The sequence below is a fragment of the Eurosta solidaginis genome, chromosome 3 (genome assembly GCF_040869045.1).
Source record: "Eurosta solidaginis isolate ZX-2024a chromosome 3, ASM4086904v1, whole genome shotgun sequence".
In the NCBI taxonomy this organism is placed as follows: domain Eukaryota; kingdom Metazoa; phylum Arthropoda; class Insecta; order Diptera; family Tephritidae; genus Eurosta; species Eurosta solidaginis.
Genome location: NC_090321.1, coordinates 68,038,029 through 68,057,932, shown reverse-complemented (window position 1 = coordinate 68,057,932; position 19,904 = coordinate 68,038,029). Strand labels below are relative to the sequence as shown.

The following is a 19,904-nucleotide window of genomic DNA, read 5'->3' as shown; positions in this document are numbered from 1 at the left end:
ACACCGTTTCCTCCCCATGCCAACCTATGAGGCAGTGCCCAGTAAGTACTCGTACAAGTGTGGAAATATCCCTAATTAGGGGGACTAGATTTCCTTTGATGTCCGACACCCCGCTGTTTGTAGTCATCTTTCGTCGGCTTGATGGTGGATGTGCTCCTTTAGCATTAGCTTGCATGTGGCAAGAATCATACCCAAGCGTTCTTGGTCAGGAAGAATCTGCCTGGCTGTGCCCTGTATGGCGGGTTGTCTGCAATGCAATTTCCCTCGATGTAACTGTGCCCGGGGACCCCTGTGAGATGTACATGGTTCTGTTGGGCCATCTTTTGAAGATATCGGTGTTTAGTATTGGCTCTTAATTAAACGAGTAATAGACAAAAGATTTGATAACAGCTTGGCTGCTCGATTATGCCTATCCTAACCACGGCTTCGATAATAGCTGATACTGCTGCCTGAAAAGCAGTGATCGAGTAGTTTGAAGGAGGGTTTGAGATCTAGGTATCTTGAATAGAATCCACTTCTAACTCTGCCGTTTAGCTAAGAACCGTCAGTGTATATGGAAATGCTGCCGCCAACAGCAAAGCACCTATCCGACACCACCCAATCATCCCTACAGGGAATTTTTGCCATAAATTGTTTTCCGGAACTGTTGTGGCCCCTCTGCTCAACATTCAAATTTTAAAAATAGAGAGATGTTTGGCGATTCTGTAATGCAAATCGAGCCCTTTTCCGACAGTAACCAAAACTATTTTTCAGCTCTTACTGGTGTCGCCGAAATTAGCCCTTTAAACCCAATATCTCACTCCTAGTGCTATTATAATTTAAATAAAAATAATAATAATTTTATTATTTATCTGTCTCCTTTTTAGTTAATTTTATGTTTTTTTCTCTTTTTTCGAATGACTGGTGTCAAGTACAAAAAAAAAAATCTTACAAAATATACTTTCAAATAGAATCTTCGAAGGAAAGAACCCCAAATAAAAGTTTTTTCTTGTGGATTCCCTTTTGAACCTTGAATACTCAGAAGTTTACACCTAAATATCGCGATATAAAAACATATTTAGCTTTAAGTTTAAAAATGGGCGTGGTTATAGAGTTCAAATTGCATACCTCAATTACTAAAATATATAAATGTTATCCTAGAAATTATTAAATAAAAATACAATCTGAGAAATAGTATACATAAGTAGACACTTGTGTGCACAAAAACAGCAGCAACAAGAAACCAAAGAAGTTTTACCGGTCATTTCTTTTATTTTTAATATTTCAGTAATTTATGAAAAAACCTTCAATGGATTGAATACGAAAACAATGTAAACTTATTTCAGAAACGTTTTCGAAAATATTCCAGAACTTTAAGGCCCGGTTTTTCAGTAGTTGGTTAAACTAAGCTTAAACTCAGGAGAAATTTAAACTCCACTTAAACTATAGAGCAGTTTATCAAAGTCACATTTAAATGCCGCCTGTGGGGTAGGCTGTTTGGTACGGCAATATTGGATTTTTCTTATCTAGATAATTTGTAGATACGGCAACAGTTGGATTTTGTTTCCCAACAAACACCGAATGAATATTTCTCTAGTCTTAAAGAAATATATACATATCTATCTATTGAGTTGATATCCAACATCATTCTCTCATTATTCTTAAACCTGATAGTTCTCATGTTAATAACAAACATCAATTATCCAAGCACTATACAACCTTTGAGAAATTTTGTAAAATTTATAGCTCTCGAGTTCATCTCCAACCTCACTCTCAAATTATTCTCCAAACTTTGAGAAGTTTTTGAGATATGTTTCGTTTTGAAATTAATATCCTGCACATTTCTCTAGTTGATACTCTGGATATCGAGTTGAGGCGGAGGTAAAAGGAAATCGATTAGAGAACCACACTTGAGTACAATTTGGGAACTATCTTTTTTTCAACTTTAGTAACAGCATATTCTGCTTTATAAAAAATTCCCTTTTTTGCTGAGAAGGCTATGACTCAAATAGAGCCCCTGTTAATATAGAGATACCTGATTTCTGCACGGTTGCTTACATCGTTGAGAGACATGCAGTCGTACATTTTTTTTTACTTATACCAATCTCACAGAAAAACTTTAGGACTTTTAATGAAATAATAAAAGTTTGGATTTCACACAGATCCATTTGCTTCGTTAAGGAAAATTTTTCAGCTGCTTTGAACATTCACAATAAAATCCTAAGAACCAAGCAAAGTATCAGGCACTCATTATAGCAATAATTAAGAATTTTTATTGTATCAGATGTAGAAAATTTTACAGAACATTTAATTAGCTCTCTGTATGGAACTAATATAGTAATTTAATAGCAACAGTTGTTCGTATCAAAACAATTTTTTTTTGTTGTATATCGCTCATTCGGCAAACCTTAGATTTTAAATTGTACTACAAATAAGTTGAAAATAAATTAGAAATAACTGGGATTGTGGTTAGTTTTTGGAAAGTGGTAATTTACGAGAAGTATAGAGCTTTAAGTAAATAAATTTTTAGTTTTTAAAGGGTTTTATTTGCCTTGACTCTGTGTAGCGTTGTTTACGAATTTTGTAATTGAAATTTAAGTAACTTCCCGATAAGCTACAAGATTGAAAATTGGAATATAGTTCAGAACCCCATTACAATGCAATGAGAGGAACGAAAACTCTGCTAGGTGGCGCATGGCTCGATATATTTCAAAAAACTCGTATTTATGGCCCGATTTGGCTCATATTTGGAACAAATAATAGAATGAAAAATAATAGGCATTTAAATAAAAACTAAAAACTTGAAAATCGAATAATTAGAAAAAATGTTAAATTTTTTTTTTAATGGACGTTGTGCCCTCAAGTGGCCCAATGAAACCAGGCTAATCCTGTTCACACGTGCGATTTACATATATATATATTAGGCCGGGTCGATTTTTGGGGAGGCAAAAAAATCGCCCATTGCTTTGTAAAATTCATATTCTAGGGATCAAAATAAGAAACTTTGCCGAAGGAACTATACCTCTAAAACGAATTCTGATGTCCCCCAATTTGGGTCGAACTTTTGGGTAGGGGCAAATTTTGAAAAATCCCACTTTGACCCATTTAGAGTGATCCAATCGAGTCCAAATGTATGACCGACCCCCACTAACTTTGGAGGCCAGTGGGATCCCCCCTAGAACCCCCCTGGGGGTTCACCATGCAAACATTTCAAAAAATCACCGGTTTTGCACTTTACATGAAAAAATCAGCGAAATGCCTATGTTTTTTCTTTTTGGAGTTTATTTTTCTCTTTAGAAATTTATTTAGTCAGAACATATGTAAATGAAAAAATGAACTTAGTAATAGAAAAGAAATTAAAAAAAATTATTAGAAATTAGTGTTTTTACAACCCTTTTAAAACCAAGGCATCACTGTGATGCATTTGCATTTCGTAAACATAGTTGTGTGGGTTTTTATTCAACCGTTTTTAAAAATGAAGGCATCACTGTGACACAATTGCAGATCGTAAAATTGCTTGTGTTGTTTTTTTTAAGCCACCACAAGACACAGCAGGTATAATTGAAATTAACATTTCATTCTTATTACCTCGTCTCGTAGACCATATATAACGCAACAGTTTTTGTGAATGCATTAAGTCGTTGTGAAGAACTCAAAGTGTGAAGTGCTAATTTCAGATAAAAGAAATATTTCAAAAAAATAATAAGTGAAGTGACCATTCCAAATCAAAAAGTTTACAATGAATCCACCATCCTCTACACCGCAAGATGAAGCAACTACATCAACAACTATCGAAAACCCAATGAGTCATATACCCAAGCATGATGTTACTGTTTTTGGTGTGTCTACTGATTTAACTGATCTTAATTTACCAACCCATCTGGATATCTTGAGATATTATTTTTACTTAAGCGAACGTGTTAAAACAGAACAAAAAAGTTTTCCCATAAATCATTCACTATTCAAGTACAAGATAAGTTGATTGGAATTTGGGAAGAACTTGGTATGGAAATAATGCTGAAAAAAAGTGTATTTAATAAATTGAATAAATTGCTTGACAAGTTTCAAGAGCAAATCAAGAGAAGAAACAACACACCACAATTTACAGAGTATGTAAAATCTCTGGAAACAATTTTTTACATTGGAACATGTAAATGCGATTTGAAGGCAGCTCCATGTGCATGCGGCTGGGTTCCCGAACGCCTCAAAGAGTTCATGCACGATCAACATAAAAAAAAAAAAATCGAAACTTGTGAAACTCTTCCGGTAAGTTATTGCTATCACTCATTTATTATAATTGTCAACCATTTTTAATTATTTTATTATTATATATTTTCAGGTGGTGGACGGCTTCCAGAAAATTGAGTTGCAAATTATGCCCCCTGCTCCAGAAAAAATTAAATTTTCCACCGATACGAAGTACTTACCATGCAATTTCTAGCGGCGTGGTTCCGGTGGATCTGGCTAACATCAAACCAGGGAAAATTGTACATTCTCGGTGGCTCACCAAGGCCGCTAGATTATTGCGATTATATGTGGCAACGGAAAATCCAGATGCAAATTTAAGAATTCTGGTTGAATTTATAATTAAATGTTATGTGCCAATGTACTTCAATATCAAGTATTACAGCTCTGTCGTGTACGGCAGTGCATTATTTTACAAGTTCATTGGTTGGTCACGATTTCTAGAATCTCGGTTACGCAAAATTGTCAATCAAGTAATTAAAGATAATTCATATAATGCGCATTCGGAAAATATCTTGTTATCAATGTTGTTTGATGATAGCAAAGAAAAGCGCGACTGTGCAATCAAGAAAATTCTACGCTATCGAACCGATGTTGACGAGCCAATGGAACTTAGAGTTTATAAAAAACCAGATATAAACTTTAATTGCACATGTTATACGGAATGATATAAATATCGTATTTGAACCACCATTCACGCGAAGCATTCCGTGCGATACATTGAAAGAATATTTAAATCAAGATGATCCACCGTTTAATGATCCAAAAACTCCATCACACATACAAGGAACGGAACGACATGTTCAATTGCTAGCTAGCGTTTCCAAATGGGTTATACCGGAAAATGTAGAGGCTGTTATGGCGACGACATTAGAGAGCCGTGCGAAATTGCCCAGACTTGAAAGTAAAAAAGACTTCAAACAATAATTTTTTTTAGTTTCTTTTCTATAACTCACTTAAATTAAATTTTTCATTTACATATGTTCTGACTAAATAAATTTCTTAAGAGAAAAAATAGATATTATAAATAAATAATAAATATTATTATAAATAAATAAATAAAAATAAAGAAAATACATAGCCATTTAGCTGATTTTTTCACGTAAAGTGCAAAACCGGCGATTTTTTGAAATGTTTGTATGGTGAACCCCCAGGGGGGTTCCAGGGGGTGTACCACTGGCATCGGTGGGTCGGGCCTCCAAAGTTAGTGGGGATCGGTCATACATTTGGACTCGATTGGAGCACTCTAAATGGGTCAAAGTGGGATTTTTCAAAATTTGCCCCTACCCAAAAGTTCGACCCAAATTGAGGGACATCAGAATTCGTTTTAGAGGTATGGTTCCTTCGGCAAAGTTTCTTATTTTGATCCCTAGAATATGATTTTCAAAGAGCAATGGCCGATTTTTTTGCCTCCCCACAAATCGACCCGGCCTAATATATATATATATATATGTATATCATAACTTTTTTTCGAGTCTTTGATGGGCAGCGGTTTGTCAAGCGTCGTGATCTGAGACTGCTCAGCTACAGAAGAGATATCATCAGCCAAGTGTAATGCTTAAAGAGAACAGAAGCAATCGTTTAATACATTAATTATTAAGAGTGCTGAGAACAGTCCTTTTTATAGAAAAAAGGGAGTCCGAGCTATCAAATGTGCTTGCGTGAGAGCTATAATCTTGGCATAAACACCGAAAAGGTTCATTTAGTTCGAAATTCGTTCTACATTGTTTCAGCAGGAGGGGTTTGAAGTATCTCGAAGTCCGAGAGGGAACACAAAAGCTCTCTTCATTCAATGGGGCTTGAAATTGATCCATTTAAAAGTTTTGTCATAAATATTACACCAAGCATTTCCCTTCGACTATCAAGAGTTGGAAGAATGATAAGCTTTAATCGATTAGTATACGGTGGAAGATTATATAAAGAGTCCCATTGAAAATTTCTTAAGGCAAATAGTAAAAATTGTTTAGTAAAAATTGTTTAAACGGTTTTATTGAAAACAATACTTAAGTTGTTTTCATTACTAAAAGCTAGAGAATAATTTTGTAGGTACTAGGTACTAGTAATCACACTCCTCATCAATCTAGGAGGTTGACAAATAAAACGTGAGGCGTAGCATAACACGATTAAGGTTCAGTTGGTCTTACTTATACATATATGAAAATATCATTTGTAAAGATATGAACGGTTGACTGTTAACAGAACGTGGCGCACGCTTTTATTTATTTGTCTGTTCAACGCCCTAGATTAACGAGGAGTGAGATGACTAGTACCTAGGACCCACCTAATTATTTTCTGGCTTTTAATATTATTATTACTTCATTTAAATATTGTTTTCAATAAAACCGTTTAACTTAAAAATTTGTTAAAATTATTTTATTGTTTAATTAAACACTACAGATTAGTGTGGCCTAGAGCTCTATAATTGTATAAAATTATATAAAGAATCAGTGTAAAATTTTCTATTGCAAGCAAATAAAAACCACCTAGAGCTAATCTGCTCATTTGTTGGTTTTGCGACTATTAAGCGAATACCCTTACTATATTTTTGCTGTTTCTTGGACTGGGAGTTAATTTGTAATGTTTAGTTTTAAATCAACTACAAAATACTAGATAGTTATCTAAAACCAGAAAAAACTAAATTTTGAGTTCAACGCAAGCACAAAATAAAATGGTTCGTTTTGTGTTTTAAAATATAAAATTGAAATTCTACAAGTTTTTAAATTTCAAATTTGATTTTCATTTATTAACATAAATTTTTAACGAGCTTAGAACATATTCAAAAGTTTATTTAAATCACTGCATGGTGTTACCAAATAGATATACCTAAAAAAAAAAAGCAACACAAAAACTATCAGTGCTGCATGAAATAGTTCTGAACATCTGTTTTGGGCTCTGTGCAGTGACTGTCGAATTAAATACTTTTCGAAATCCGTTTATAACAAATAAGATAAATAAATGATAACGAGAACAACTATTTACAGCTTAAAAACTGCGTCTGATTACAGTTGTATTTAAATTACATAAAACTTATTTTATCTTAAGCTTCGTTTTGTGCCTGTACTCAGCACCGATTGCAAAGAAGTGAAATTTGGGCAGGCATGCTTAACGAACGAAACGATATCATTTCGTTACGATAATCAACGCTAATAAACGGAACGAAGTCACTTCGTTTCGTTTATTAACGTTAAGATCGTCAAATTAACGTTAATTTGACGTTCTTAACGTTAATAAACGAAACGAAGTGACTTTTCCCAAATTATTAAATAAATTATAAAATTAAAAAATTGCTTCAAATAAATGCTTTCATACATTTAAAAAAAAAAAGCAATATGGGCAATCCCCGATTATTAAAAATCATACAAACAGACAAAATTGGTTAATTCGTTGTAGTTCTATAAATAGAACGAAAACAGCAACAAAACCAAAGTTTCTTTGAAAACCGCCGTACCAAGCATAGCTTTAACACATAATTGCATACGAAGTATGCAATGTGTAAAAGATTAAAATATGCAAAAAGAAGGCAATTGGGAAAGACTTCACAACAGGCATGACGTAGCTGAATGCGTTTACAACCATTTCAACTATCGTAGGGGTGCGAGTTCGACTCCCACTCCCGGGAGAAAAGGCTTTGAAGAGATTTACAAGGTATAATCGAAACAGCTGTCGCCTTGTCCGTCCTGATGTCACGTTGTTTAAATTTTTCCCAAATTATTAAATAAATTATAAAATTAAAAAATTGCTTCAAATAAATGCTTTCATACATTTAAAAAAAAAAAAAGCAATATGGGCAATCCCCGATTATTAAAAATCATACAAACAGACAAAATTGGTTAATTCGTTGTAGTTCTATAAATAGAACGAAAACAGCAACAAAACCAAAGTTTCTTTGAAAACCGCCGTACCAAGCATAGCTTTAACACATAATTGCATACGAAGTATGCAATGTGTAAAAGATTAAAATATGCAAAAATAAGGCAATTGGGAAAGACTTCACAACAGGCATGACGTAGCTGAATGCGTTTACAACCATTTCAACTATCGTAGGGGTGCGAGTTCGACTCCCACTCCCGGGAGAAAAGCCTTTACAGAGATTTACAAGGTATAATCGAAACAGCTGTCGCCTTGTCCGTCCTGATGTCACGTTGTTTAAATTTTTCCCAAATTATTAAATAAATTATAAAATTAAAAAATTGCTTCAAATAAATGCTTTCATACATTTAAAAAAAAAAGCAATATGGGCAATCCCCGATTATTAAAAATCATAAATCATTATATTCGAAAGTAAAGATCCGAAGCGAAAATTCCGTTATTTTCAAAAACATATGCAAACACTTAAATTATTCGGAATTTTTCGAACCGGCTTTGAACCTGTTTTGCATAGTTTTCTTTGTACAATTCATTCCTGCTATTTATGACGAAAATAAAAAAAGGAAAAAGTAAATCATAAAGTTCGAAGCGAAAATTGTGATACTTTCATGAACATTTTCAAACACTTCGAATTTTCGAAATTTGTCGAAAACGTTTTTGAACTTGCTGCCATAATTATCTTTGTACAATTCATTTCTGCATTTCTAAGTCGACAGTAAAGATGAGCATTTCAAATACTTGAAATTTCTCGAAAACGGTTTTAAACTTGCTGGCATAGCTTTCCTTACAGCTTCAGTTTTTTCTAACGAAAATAAATAATAGAAAAAAGTAAATCATTTATTGGAAAGTAAAAATTCGAAGCGAAAATTACATTTTAAAATACTTCGAATTTTCAAAAACGTTCTTGAACGTGATTTGCATAGCTTCCTTTGTATAATTCCTTTACGTTTTTTCTAAAGAAAAAAATAAAAATAAAATTCGATACTAAAGGTTCGAAGCAAAACTCCGATATTTTCATAAATAAACACTTCCAATTTTTCGAAAACGTTCTTGAACTTGACTTGCATAGTTTGCTTTGTACAATTCATTTCAGTTTATTTAAGCTAAAATAAATAAAAGGAAAAAAATTAATTTTACAACTCGAATATTTTCAAAAATTTGAATTTTTTTAAATTTTTAGAGAATGTTTTTTATGAACATTTTCGAACACTTCGAATTTTCGAAGTTCCTTAAATTATCGAAAATTAATGGAAAAAATAACCCATAAAACTTGTTAGTAATTTTTGGCTGCTGTTTTTTTGTTCACAGCTGTAGCTGTAAGGTTAATATAAAGATTTCTGTATTTCGTAGTTTCAGCGCGGAGTTTTCGATTTGCTATTTACGTTTGCCAATTCAATTACACACATATGTATAAATGCAGGTTTTGTTGCTACACTTGTATTGTACTTACATTTTTTACATAAACATTTTTTTATTCTTATATTGTTGTATGTTTAAATTAGTTTGAAAAAAATCTATTTAAGTAATTAATTTGTTTTTAAATACATTTTATTCTCTCTCAACTTCCCATCACACTAAAACAGGTCCGAAACTCTACAAGCAACCAGCTACAAAATCCAATCGTGGCATCATATTGAATGCCGTCGAATATTGCGTTTTTCCGGGTGCAGTAAATCGTGAGGCGAAACAAAAAGTGCTCGAAAAAATTGCACGTTCCGAAGCGAAACATTTTCTTGTGCTCTTCCGTGATGCCGGCTGTCAATTTCGTGCATTATACAGTTATGTGCCCGAAACGGATCAAGTATCCAAATTGTACGGTACAGGACCTAGTCAAGTGGATGAAGTCATGTTTGATAAATTCTTTAAGTGAGTTTTGACATACATATTTAGAATGAATTTGTGTATATTAATTTCTTTCTAATAATTTCTTTTCTTCCTCCTTAGGTATAACTCAGGCGGCAAATGCTTTTCACAAGTCCATACAAAACACTTAACGGTCACCATCGATGCATTCACGATTCATAACTCGTTGTGGCAGGGTAAAAAAGTGCAGCTACCTAGTAAAAAGGATATGGCGCTTGTTATTTAAAGTTAAAACAAAAGGATATAAATGCCAAAATGTACGCTTGCGCGAACACCAATAAAATTTATGTTGGTGTAATTGTGTAGCTCAATAAAGGAATTGCAAATAGGTTGCAAAATTAATGAAAAGTATGGGAATCATCAACGGGGACTTTCTCGTCTACTGATTTATATACACACACACTCATACATTCATATATATAATACATATGTGTAGCTGTAAATTTTGTTGATTCGAAAATTAGTTATGTACTCATATGCATACCTATTGGCATACTTAAATACAGTATACATGCAGATGTGCATGTAATTGCTGATATTGATCTGCGTACAATGTAACCTACAACAAAAAGAAGGAGAACAAGATTTAAAACTGAAGATTGAAGACGAAACAAAGGGCAAACAAAAAGATATATAATATAAGTAATATGTTCTAACTGCAAAACTTTAAGTTCAAACACTTGCAGCGCTGTAATATATTGTCGCACTGTGGGGTATTTTGAAGAAATTGTGCCAAAGCCAAGCATCGAAAATACATTTTAATAAGACTCAAGATTTAAGAATATGAGAAGAATCGAATGTTTGTAAAAGCTTATTTGATAAATGCATATTGAAAACATTTTTGATATTGAGATATTTTTGTTTTTAACGTATTTAAATGGCTGACTCAGCAGTCAGTATTTTTATTAGTTTAGTGTATTTGTATCAGCATGAAAAAAATTTTTAATTTTTTGGTAATTCCACAATTGAAAATTTTTAATAATAATGATTTAAAAAATTGTTCAATCTCAAAAAAACTTCATTAATTTTAATAAAAAAAAAATATGTTCATTTATCGACTGCTGAGTGGAATTTAACCCTATCTCGGCTGCCGTTTCGAAAACGTCCTATCGCAAAAACGTTTCAATAACATCTTATTTCAGAATTCGTATCAAAAACGCTTCATCCTAGAATTCAAAAACGCCCCATCAGAGCTTAAATTCAGTACATTTCGACATTAGCTGGGGTTGTTAAACTGAATTCTGAGAAAGGGCTTTTTTGAAACAACCTCTGACATTGGGTGCTTTAAAAATTTTCTCAGAAATTGCGTTTTTGAACTCGAAGCTGTGATAAGGAGATACACCACTCAGCCGTCAATATTTAATAAGAAGAGTTGAATCAAATTTTTGTGAAAACTTCTAAATCACTTTTTTGTGTCTTCTTCGTTTTTTATAACTGGCAAAATAACCGAACTCAGTATTTTCGTAGTTTTTGATCATTCATGTTTGAAGAAAAATCACAAACTTTGTACAACTTTTATAAAAATACAAAAATTTTTAAAATTAACTTAAAAACTTGTATTACAAAAGTTTTAGAATATACTTTTATAAATCGTATAACGACAAACATATAAACCAATTTCGAAAATTCCAGTTTTTAAAAATGTTCGTCTCAATTTCGAAATCGTCACTAAGAGCTTTTAGATAAACGCAAAATATGTCAAGCAATTTCAAAAAAGTTTTTGAAAATTAAGTTTTACAAAGTTTTCATATCAATTTGGAAATTTCTATTTACAGCTTATAGAAAAATATGTAAGCCAATTTCAAATACGTTTTCGAAAAATTTCGAAAGTTTGTAAAGGTCTTAAAATATTTCTTTTCAATGTCGAGTCTTCTTCAACACTTCTCAAAATTTTAAATTAAAAAAAAAAGAAAATAGTATTGAAAAGCGCTATTAACCTCTCCTAAGGGTTACATAATTAGCAATAGAAAAAAAGTAAATATCTGAATTCTGTAATATTTGGTTTTTTAGATTTTTTAATTAGCAAATTAAATAAATGCAGCTTAATATTTGTTTGTTGGGTTTGAGTATTCTTATAATGCTTGTTTTGTTTTTTTTTTTTTGTTTTTTTTTTGAAGCAATGTATAAACTAATTTCAAAATTTGCGAAAATTCAACAACATTGAAAAACATTAGTTTGAAAACTTTCTCCAAAACTTTTGAAATGCTTCTCATTTTGAAACTATTTATTTCTAGGCTTTTTAATTCTCAAAAAATAAACATTGATATACGCATGTATGTATCTTGAAAGCTTATTTTTTTTTTTTTGGTTTTGAGGTGCTAAGTTCGAATATGTCGAAAAAATTTTAAACGCGAATTACAAACTTCAAAAAAAGTGTTGAAATCTCAAAACTTGTATTTTCAGAAACTGTATATTTGAAATTGTATTCAAATTCGAGAGTAATTTAATAAATATTGACTTTTTAGACTTGTTTCATATTCGAATTTAGCATCACATAAACACTTGTGCATTGGCATACTGAAAATTTTCAAAAGGCTTTTCAATAACTTTTCGGACTATTCATTCAAGGTTCCAATCGAGCTCAAGGCCAGAACAATAATTTTTTTCTAATGATAATTATTGTTATTTTTTACTTTTTTTTTAATTTGAAAAATTGTATTTTGTTTTTGGAATAGTAAGTACAAAATTTTTCAGACAACCTGCCATAGCTGCGCAGATAGATCCATTCACATTTACGGACTATTTTCAAACAATGCGCTAGCCCTTTTCACAAATTGTAAAACTTTTTTCTTTCAAAAACTATATTTGAAAGTATATTGAAATTCAAAAACCATTTAATAAATTTTTTTTAATATATTATTGATTTTTAAAACTTTTCTGATTATTTGAATTGGCATAGAGAGGTGAAAGGCATAGAGAAATTTTCAAAAACAGTTTTCAATACTCTAGTTTGGAATATTTGCAAAATATCCACTTATTTTATATTGATAAATGTTTGGTCCCCAATTTGGTTTTAATTTATGTTATTCATTGCCGAGATATTAAATTTTTGGATAGATATTTTCAAAATACCCCACTGTGCGCATAAGCGGAGAGAAAATGATGGAAAGAAAAAAGAAAATAGAGTGTATGTGTGTCGCAAAGACAAAGTGGCTTATTAAATGGCAAGTTTTGTATGAATGAAAGCATGAGCTAACGCTGACACATACACCCTTATCCAGCACACACATATAAGCATACATATATATATAGGGTATTCAATATATATGTATATCTGATATATTTATGTATACAAGCATATATTCCATATATATATGAATACATACAATTTATGTATAAATATCATATGATTATATATACAGCTATATATATTTAATTAATTATCTTTTATAAGCTTCATAGTATAAACAAATACACCTGTTGAACTTATTTAAAAATAATCACTATATAAAAACCAATGTTCATTTATACATGCGTTGCGTAATTGTGTATTGTGTAATTTCTCTTGTCAAATTTATATACTTCTTTTGCTATTCATATAAACACACAAATACACACACATACATAATCAACACAAAAAGCAACTCATACTTGTCTTATAAATTAAATAAATTTTGTATTCTAATTAATTCTTTTTTCTATAATCTTAAATAAAATATGTACGAAAACTAATAGTATTCACTATAAACTTATTTTGAGCGAACTCTATTATTATTATGTTTTTTTTTTTTTATTTTTTATTTTAAATATTGTTTTACTTTAAACTTTTTTTATGAAAAATATACACTTACTACATACTTACTAAATATGCAGAGAATGGAATTTTTTTAAATGTTATTTCATAGAAATAATTTTGTAAAAATATATACATACATAAAAAAATGTGGAAGAGCTTCTCTTATAAATAATACATACATAAATATTTACATCAAACTTAATGTATATGCTGAGTAATAGCTTAACATAAAAATCATAACAAATAAATGTATTCAAATGCCTAAAAGATCATGATGAAGTTGATTATGATATTTATGCGTCAATTCGTATGACAGACACACATGCGCCACATACAATGTATACTGTGTATTGTTGTTTTAAATGTTTACATATGTATATATCTATGTACATATAAATATTTGCATGTATTTTTATTTTTTATTTGAGTTAAAAACTGAAAATTCGATATCAATTGGGTGAATGTCAAGTTAGTTGCTGATTTTTTATGTATTATTTTAATTTGGCAAGAGTTCCAAGCCAAGTATCATAAACAAACTATTCAGAAAAATAAGTGGTTTTGAAAACTCAAAATCAAAACAATCGCTACAATACTAAGTATTGGACTTAACACATTTTTTTTTTGAAGAGATCGGGCCAATAGCAAACAAAAATTTTCGTTCTTCGAAGTTAGCCTCCAAAAAATATGGGGTTTCGAAGTGCGAAATTCCACGCTTCGCAACATATTTTTAAAAAATATTTATTTACAAGCTTAAATAATACCTACATATATGACACTACTTTAGTTTTGCTTGGTTTCCAAGCATAAAATAATGACGAAACTTTATCGGAAAATCAAAATGCAAAAACAATTTCCAACGAGAGCAAGGGAGACCAATATTGCCCACAAAAGGAATAAGTTTGATATGTTATTGTTGTCTTTTTTTCATTTTATTTTTCGCCAATTTTTTTCACAATAAAACTATGAAAATATAACCAAAAAAATATTGCACGATTGTTTGGTTGTATTTTTTTTAACAAGAGCGCTGATTTTCGTTATATATTTGTGCACAAAATTTTCAAAATAAAACTAAAAGTTTAAATTTGTCAGAAAAATAAAGAAACAGCGGCCAAATGCCAAAAAAACCTATCGAAAAACATACTTGCTCGCTTGTTTTTAATGAACTAGGTTGAATTTTTCTTGTATTTCGTTGGGTTTTTTGGAATATAGTTTACACACTCGCACCAGTACTGAAGCCGTATTAGGAGAGTAGGCGACAAAAAATTTAAGAAAAAATACAAGAGAATAGAGTAGTGTCATATAGGTATAAGTAAAAACATATTTTTGAACGGCTTCTTTTTACTTGAATTTTATAATGATTACCAATGGTAATGATTACCTGTTCAATTGATTTTCTTTAAAAACCATTTAATGATTACTTGCCATTATTTTATATTTTTAATGATGACTTTCCAATTGATTAAAAAAAGAATCAAAAAAATCATGATTTTTCCCGATTATTGAAAAAAATTATTATTAGAGCTTACGATTTCTTCCCGAACACAAGCAAGATTTTGGAGACCCGAGAAATCGAGAACTCGACAATATTTTATTTTTTTAACGAGACATCGAGAATACGGCTTCTCGCGAGATTCTCGAATCTCGAAATACTCGTAATACTCGCGAGTTTCTCGACTTTCAATTCAGTCGCTGCGTTTACATTTCGGTGTTTTTTAGTTGTGGTTTTGTGGAAATTTTCGCTTGTGCTTCAGAAGAAATCCTAAGCTCCAATGAATCGATTAAATTGAATGTCGAGAAGCTCTCGAGTATTTCAAGATTCCAGAATCTCGCGAGACTTGAAAGTCGACAAGCCCGCGAGCCTTACGAGTAATTCGAGATTCGAGAATCGTACGCTCTAATCTATATGCCTCGATAAGCGCTTACGATTTACTATTGCATCCTAAAAGTATGTAGAAATTATTCCGTGAATGCAACAAATAAGCATTTTCCTTATCATTTTCTAATCAAAAAAAAAAATAAATCAAAAATTCGTTTTTTGATTAATTTTGATTATTTTTGATTTTTTTCAATAATTAGAAAAAAATATAACTTTTTTGATATTTTTCTAATAATCATTTAGTAATTGTTTTTTTCGGAAAACAATTGAAATAATCATTGGCCATTAAAACAGGCATATAACTAATTACTAATGCTAATTCAAATTTAACAGGTCTGCTTGCAATAAATTTAAAATTAATAAGTATAACAAATAGAAAAAAAATTTAAAATAAACATGTTTTAATTTTCCTAAATTCTTACTTTCGAATGCGCGTAACCAGCAAAGAAAGACTCATTCAAATGAGGAAAAAAGTGAATCGCGTTCTAATTTTTATTTTCCATTTCCTTTTCGTTCGTAAAATTTAACGTATTTTAAACGTATTGCACAATCATTTCTTTATTAAATTATTTTACTATAATGGAAAAACTGAAAAGAATTAAACATAAATCCAAGATAAGTTCTTTATTTTGTTCTTGTAATACGTTTTAAAATAAAATCACGAAAGGTGCGTTTTTAACTTCGAATTGCCATAACTATGTTTATATTTTTGCTTACAGCTCAATCTCTTCAGAAAAAACTGGTTTTGTGCATTTCACAGAAAAATAGTTTAATTTAGTCTATAGTGTTATATGTGATTTCGAAAAAATTTTCAGCAAATAATTTCTAAAAGCATTAATTATAACTAAAATCATTAATAGTTATGAAATGTTAATTTATTCATAAAAACGCCGTTGCTCACATGAGTTAAATACATTTTTAGTTGAAATACTGTGTTTTTTAAGCGAATCTGAAATTAGGCGTACTGTAAAACTATTCTGCTATGAAATCGTAACATACGATCACGGATCGGAAACTATTTTTACTCAAGCGATAAAAATTAGGCTATCCAACAATTTAAAGAAACAAGAATATGTTATGGATCTAGTGAGTACGCATTGTCCCTAGTTCTTATATTTCATGAATCCGATACACCATTTCGGGGCTATTGTGATTTTTAAAACTGCATTCGATCACCGATCTTATGTTACGATTCGGCCCCTGAGCTTAAGCATTTTCGAATTTCGAATCTGCTTCCTAAATAAGACGACTTTGTTGCTATTGTAACGACAAACCTTGCGTTCCAATGAACAGTGAACCAGATACCGATAAAAATTTAAACTGCAAATGCATCAACAAATTTATCCATATGGTTCACATTTTTGTTGCATTTGCATGGTAAATTTCTTTCCATTCATTGGAACGTCACAAAAGTCTCTCCAGGGGCCTATTCGCTAACTGTGAGTTTTAAAGTGTACACAAGCAATTGTGTAAACTTTGAAATTCTGATTCTGTAAAGCAAAAATGTGAACAAAAAAAACTCACTGATAAAAACTTCGTGAGTTTTCTTGGCAGCCAGTGTACACTATTCTGACATTCAAAACTCATACGCACTGTTGCAGAATGACTTTTTTGTTTTCATGGCGTTTGATGAATATTTTCTCACTGACATAAGACTTTTACATTCAGCGCTCATTCAGCAAAACAATGTACACAATAATTTACAGAATCGCATGAAAATTTAGAGTGTAAATTGTGTGTGCAAATGAGTTTTCAATGAGCGTACATTTTTCAGTTTTTCACAGTTACGGAATTGACCCCCAGAACTAAAGGTGGACTTAGATAACGCTTTGGTTGCTTGAAAGTGGAAAAGATTTCATTGTTATCAAAGCGTCAAAGCGAAGCAACGCAACCAAATCAGCATTAAAACTTTAACTTTCTAATAGGCCAACCTAATAAAAACGCACTGCGGCTGTTTTTTGTCAAACATTTTTCATGCACATACAATTTGTATGAGAGCAACTTGAGTTTACTGCGTAAAAGGCTTACTAACTTTTTGTTCTGTGTCACATTTAGGTTTGACGTTTGACATTGTCGCAAAGCATGCTTGTTTCGGTTCGGGCAAAAAAAGTCGTTTATGTGCATGCACTACACAAACGCAATGCGTTTTTATTAGGTTGGCATTTTATCATGTTACCACGCCGGATGTTTCTTGCATAATTTTAGGCGCAAAAAAATTTAGATTCCGTTTGTGTTGTAGCGAGATGAGTTATATAAAACTACAAAGCCACATTCACTAATTGTATTCAAATAATTATAACACGTTTTTATAAAAACAAAATTGTGTGGTATTACTTGATTCTTAACCTGCGAACAGCTAGCAACTAAAAATTTTTAACAAATCTTTTGCATGAATTGAAAGAATTTCATAATTTTAGGCATTACTCAAAAACTTAATTATTTAACTTTTTTTCTTTAAGATCGCGGGTTCGAATCGAGCTCAAGGCCTAACAATAATTTTTTATCATTATTATTGTTATGATAAATTTTTTCTTAATTGAAAAAATTTTTAAATTAGAATAGAAGAAAGAAAAAATTTTAGACAACTGCCAAAGCTCGTTGTATAGATCCATTTCGGGAACTGCTAAATTCCTTCATCGGCAACGTTTAGGCGCCGCTGCTATAACCATTCAGCCATCACAGCGGTTTTTTGTTTGTCTTCATTAATCCTACTTCTATTCTGGTTCGTGCCAATTGATATTCACAACACTGCGACACCTGTTGCAGAATGGATGTGAAAATTGGACTTGTTTGATGGCAATACCGCCATAGTGTCATATTTTATTGACACTTTTTCCCCGTGCTCTGGGATGTATTAACAATTTTTGTTGTTATATCGGCCTACTGATTTTAAGATCGCGGGTTCGAATCGAGCTCAAGGCCTAACAATAATTTTTTATCATTATTATTGTTATGATAAATTTTTTCTTAATTGAAAAAATTTTTAAATTAGAATAGAAGAAAGAAAAAATTTTAGACAACTGCCAAAGCTCGTTGTATAGATCCATTTCGGGAACTGCTAAATTCCTTCATCGGCAACGTTTAGGCGCCGCTGCTATAACCATTCAGCCATCACAGCGGTTTTTTGTTTGTCTTCATTAATCCTACTTCTATTCTGGTTCGTGCCAATTGATATTCACAACACTGCGACACCTGTTGCAGAATGGATGTGAAAATTGGACTTGTTTGATGGCAATACCGCCATAGTGTCATATTTTATTGACACTTTTTCCCCGTGCTCTGGGATGTATTAACAATTTTTGTTGTTATATCGGCCTACTGATTTTAAGATCGCGGGTTCGAATCGAGCTCAAGGCCTAACAATAATTTTTTATCATTATTATTGTTATGATAAATTTTTTCTTAATTGAAAAAATTTTTAAATTAGAATAGAAGAAAGAAAAAATTTTAGACAACTGCCAAAGCTCGTTGTATAGATCCATTTCGGGAACTGCTAAATTCCTTCATCGGCAACGTTTAGGCGCCGCTGCTATAACCATTCAGCCATCACAGCGGTTTTTTGTTTGTCTTCATTAATCCTACTTCTATTCTGGTTCGTGCCAATTGATATTCACAACACTGCGACACCTGTTGCATAATCATAACAATAATAATGATAAAAAATTATTGTTAGGCCTTGAGCTCGATTCGAACCCGCGATCTTAAAATCAGTAGGCCGATATAACAACAAAAATTGTTAATACATCCCAGAGCACGGGGAAAAAGTGTCAATAAAATATGACACTATGGCGGTATTGCCATCAAACAAGTCCAATTTTCACATCCATTCTGCAACAGGTGTCGCAGTGTTGTGAATATCAATTGGCACGAACCAGAATAGAAGTAGGATTAATGAAGACAAACAAAAAACCGCTGTGATGGCTGAATGGTTATAGCAGCGGCGCCTAAACGTTGCCGATGAAGGAATTTAGCAGTTCCCGAAATGGATCTATACAACGAGCTTTGGCAGTTGTCTAAAATTTTTTCTTTCTTCTATTCTAATTTAAAAATTTTTTCAATTAAGAAAAAATTTATCATAACAATAATAATGATAAAAAATTATTGTTAGGCCTTGAGCTCGATTCGAACCCGCGATCTTAAAATCAGTAGGCCGATATAACAACAAAAATTGTTAATACATCCCAGAGCACGGGGAAAAAGTGTCAATAAAATATGACACTATGGCGGTATTGCCATCAAACAAGTCCAATTTTCACATCCATTCTGCAACAGGTGTCGCAGTGTTGTGAATATCAATTGGCACGAACCAGAATAGAAGTAGGATTAATGAAGACAAAC

The 19,904-nt window shown here is 31.6% G+C and overlaps 1 protein-coding gene across 20 annotated transcripts in view; it reads left to right on the top strand.

The window, feature by feature from the left end:
• Patronin (calmodulin-regulated spectrin-associated protein patronin) overlaps positions 1-18,100 on the top strand; it is a 108,015-nt gene extending 89,915 nt beyond the window's left edge. For 11 of the 20 annotated variants that reach the window (XM_067772171.1, XM_067772177.1, XM_067772182.1 and 8 more), the window contains 2 exons: positions 9,675-9,957; positions 10,036-18,099. In XM_067772171.1, the coding sequence (XP_067628272.1) occupies positions 9,675-9,957; positions 10,036-10,180 (428 nt within the window). In that variant the 3' untranslated portion in view covers positions 10,181-18,099. Of the gene's footprint in view, positions 1-2,624; positions 2,795-9,674; positions 9,958-10,035 lie in introns of those variants that run through there. The other 9 variants (XM_067772163.1, XM_067772162.1, XM_067772181.1 and 6 more) reach the window with 2 other exon arrangements.
• Positions 18,101-19,904: the final 1,804 nt, after the last annotated feature.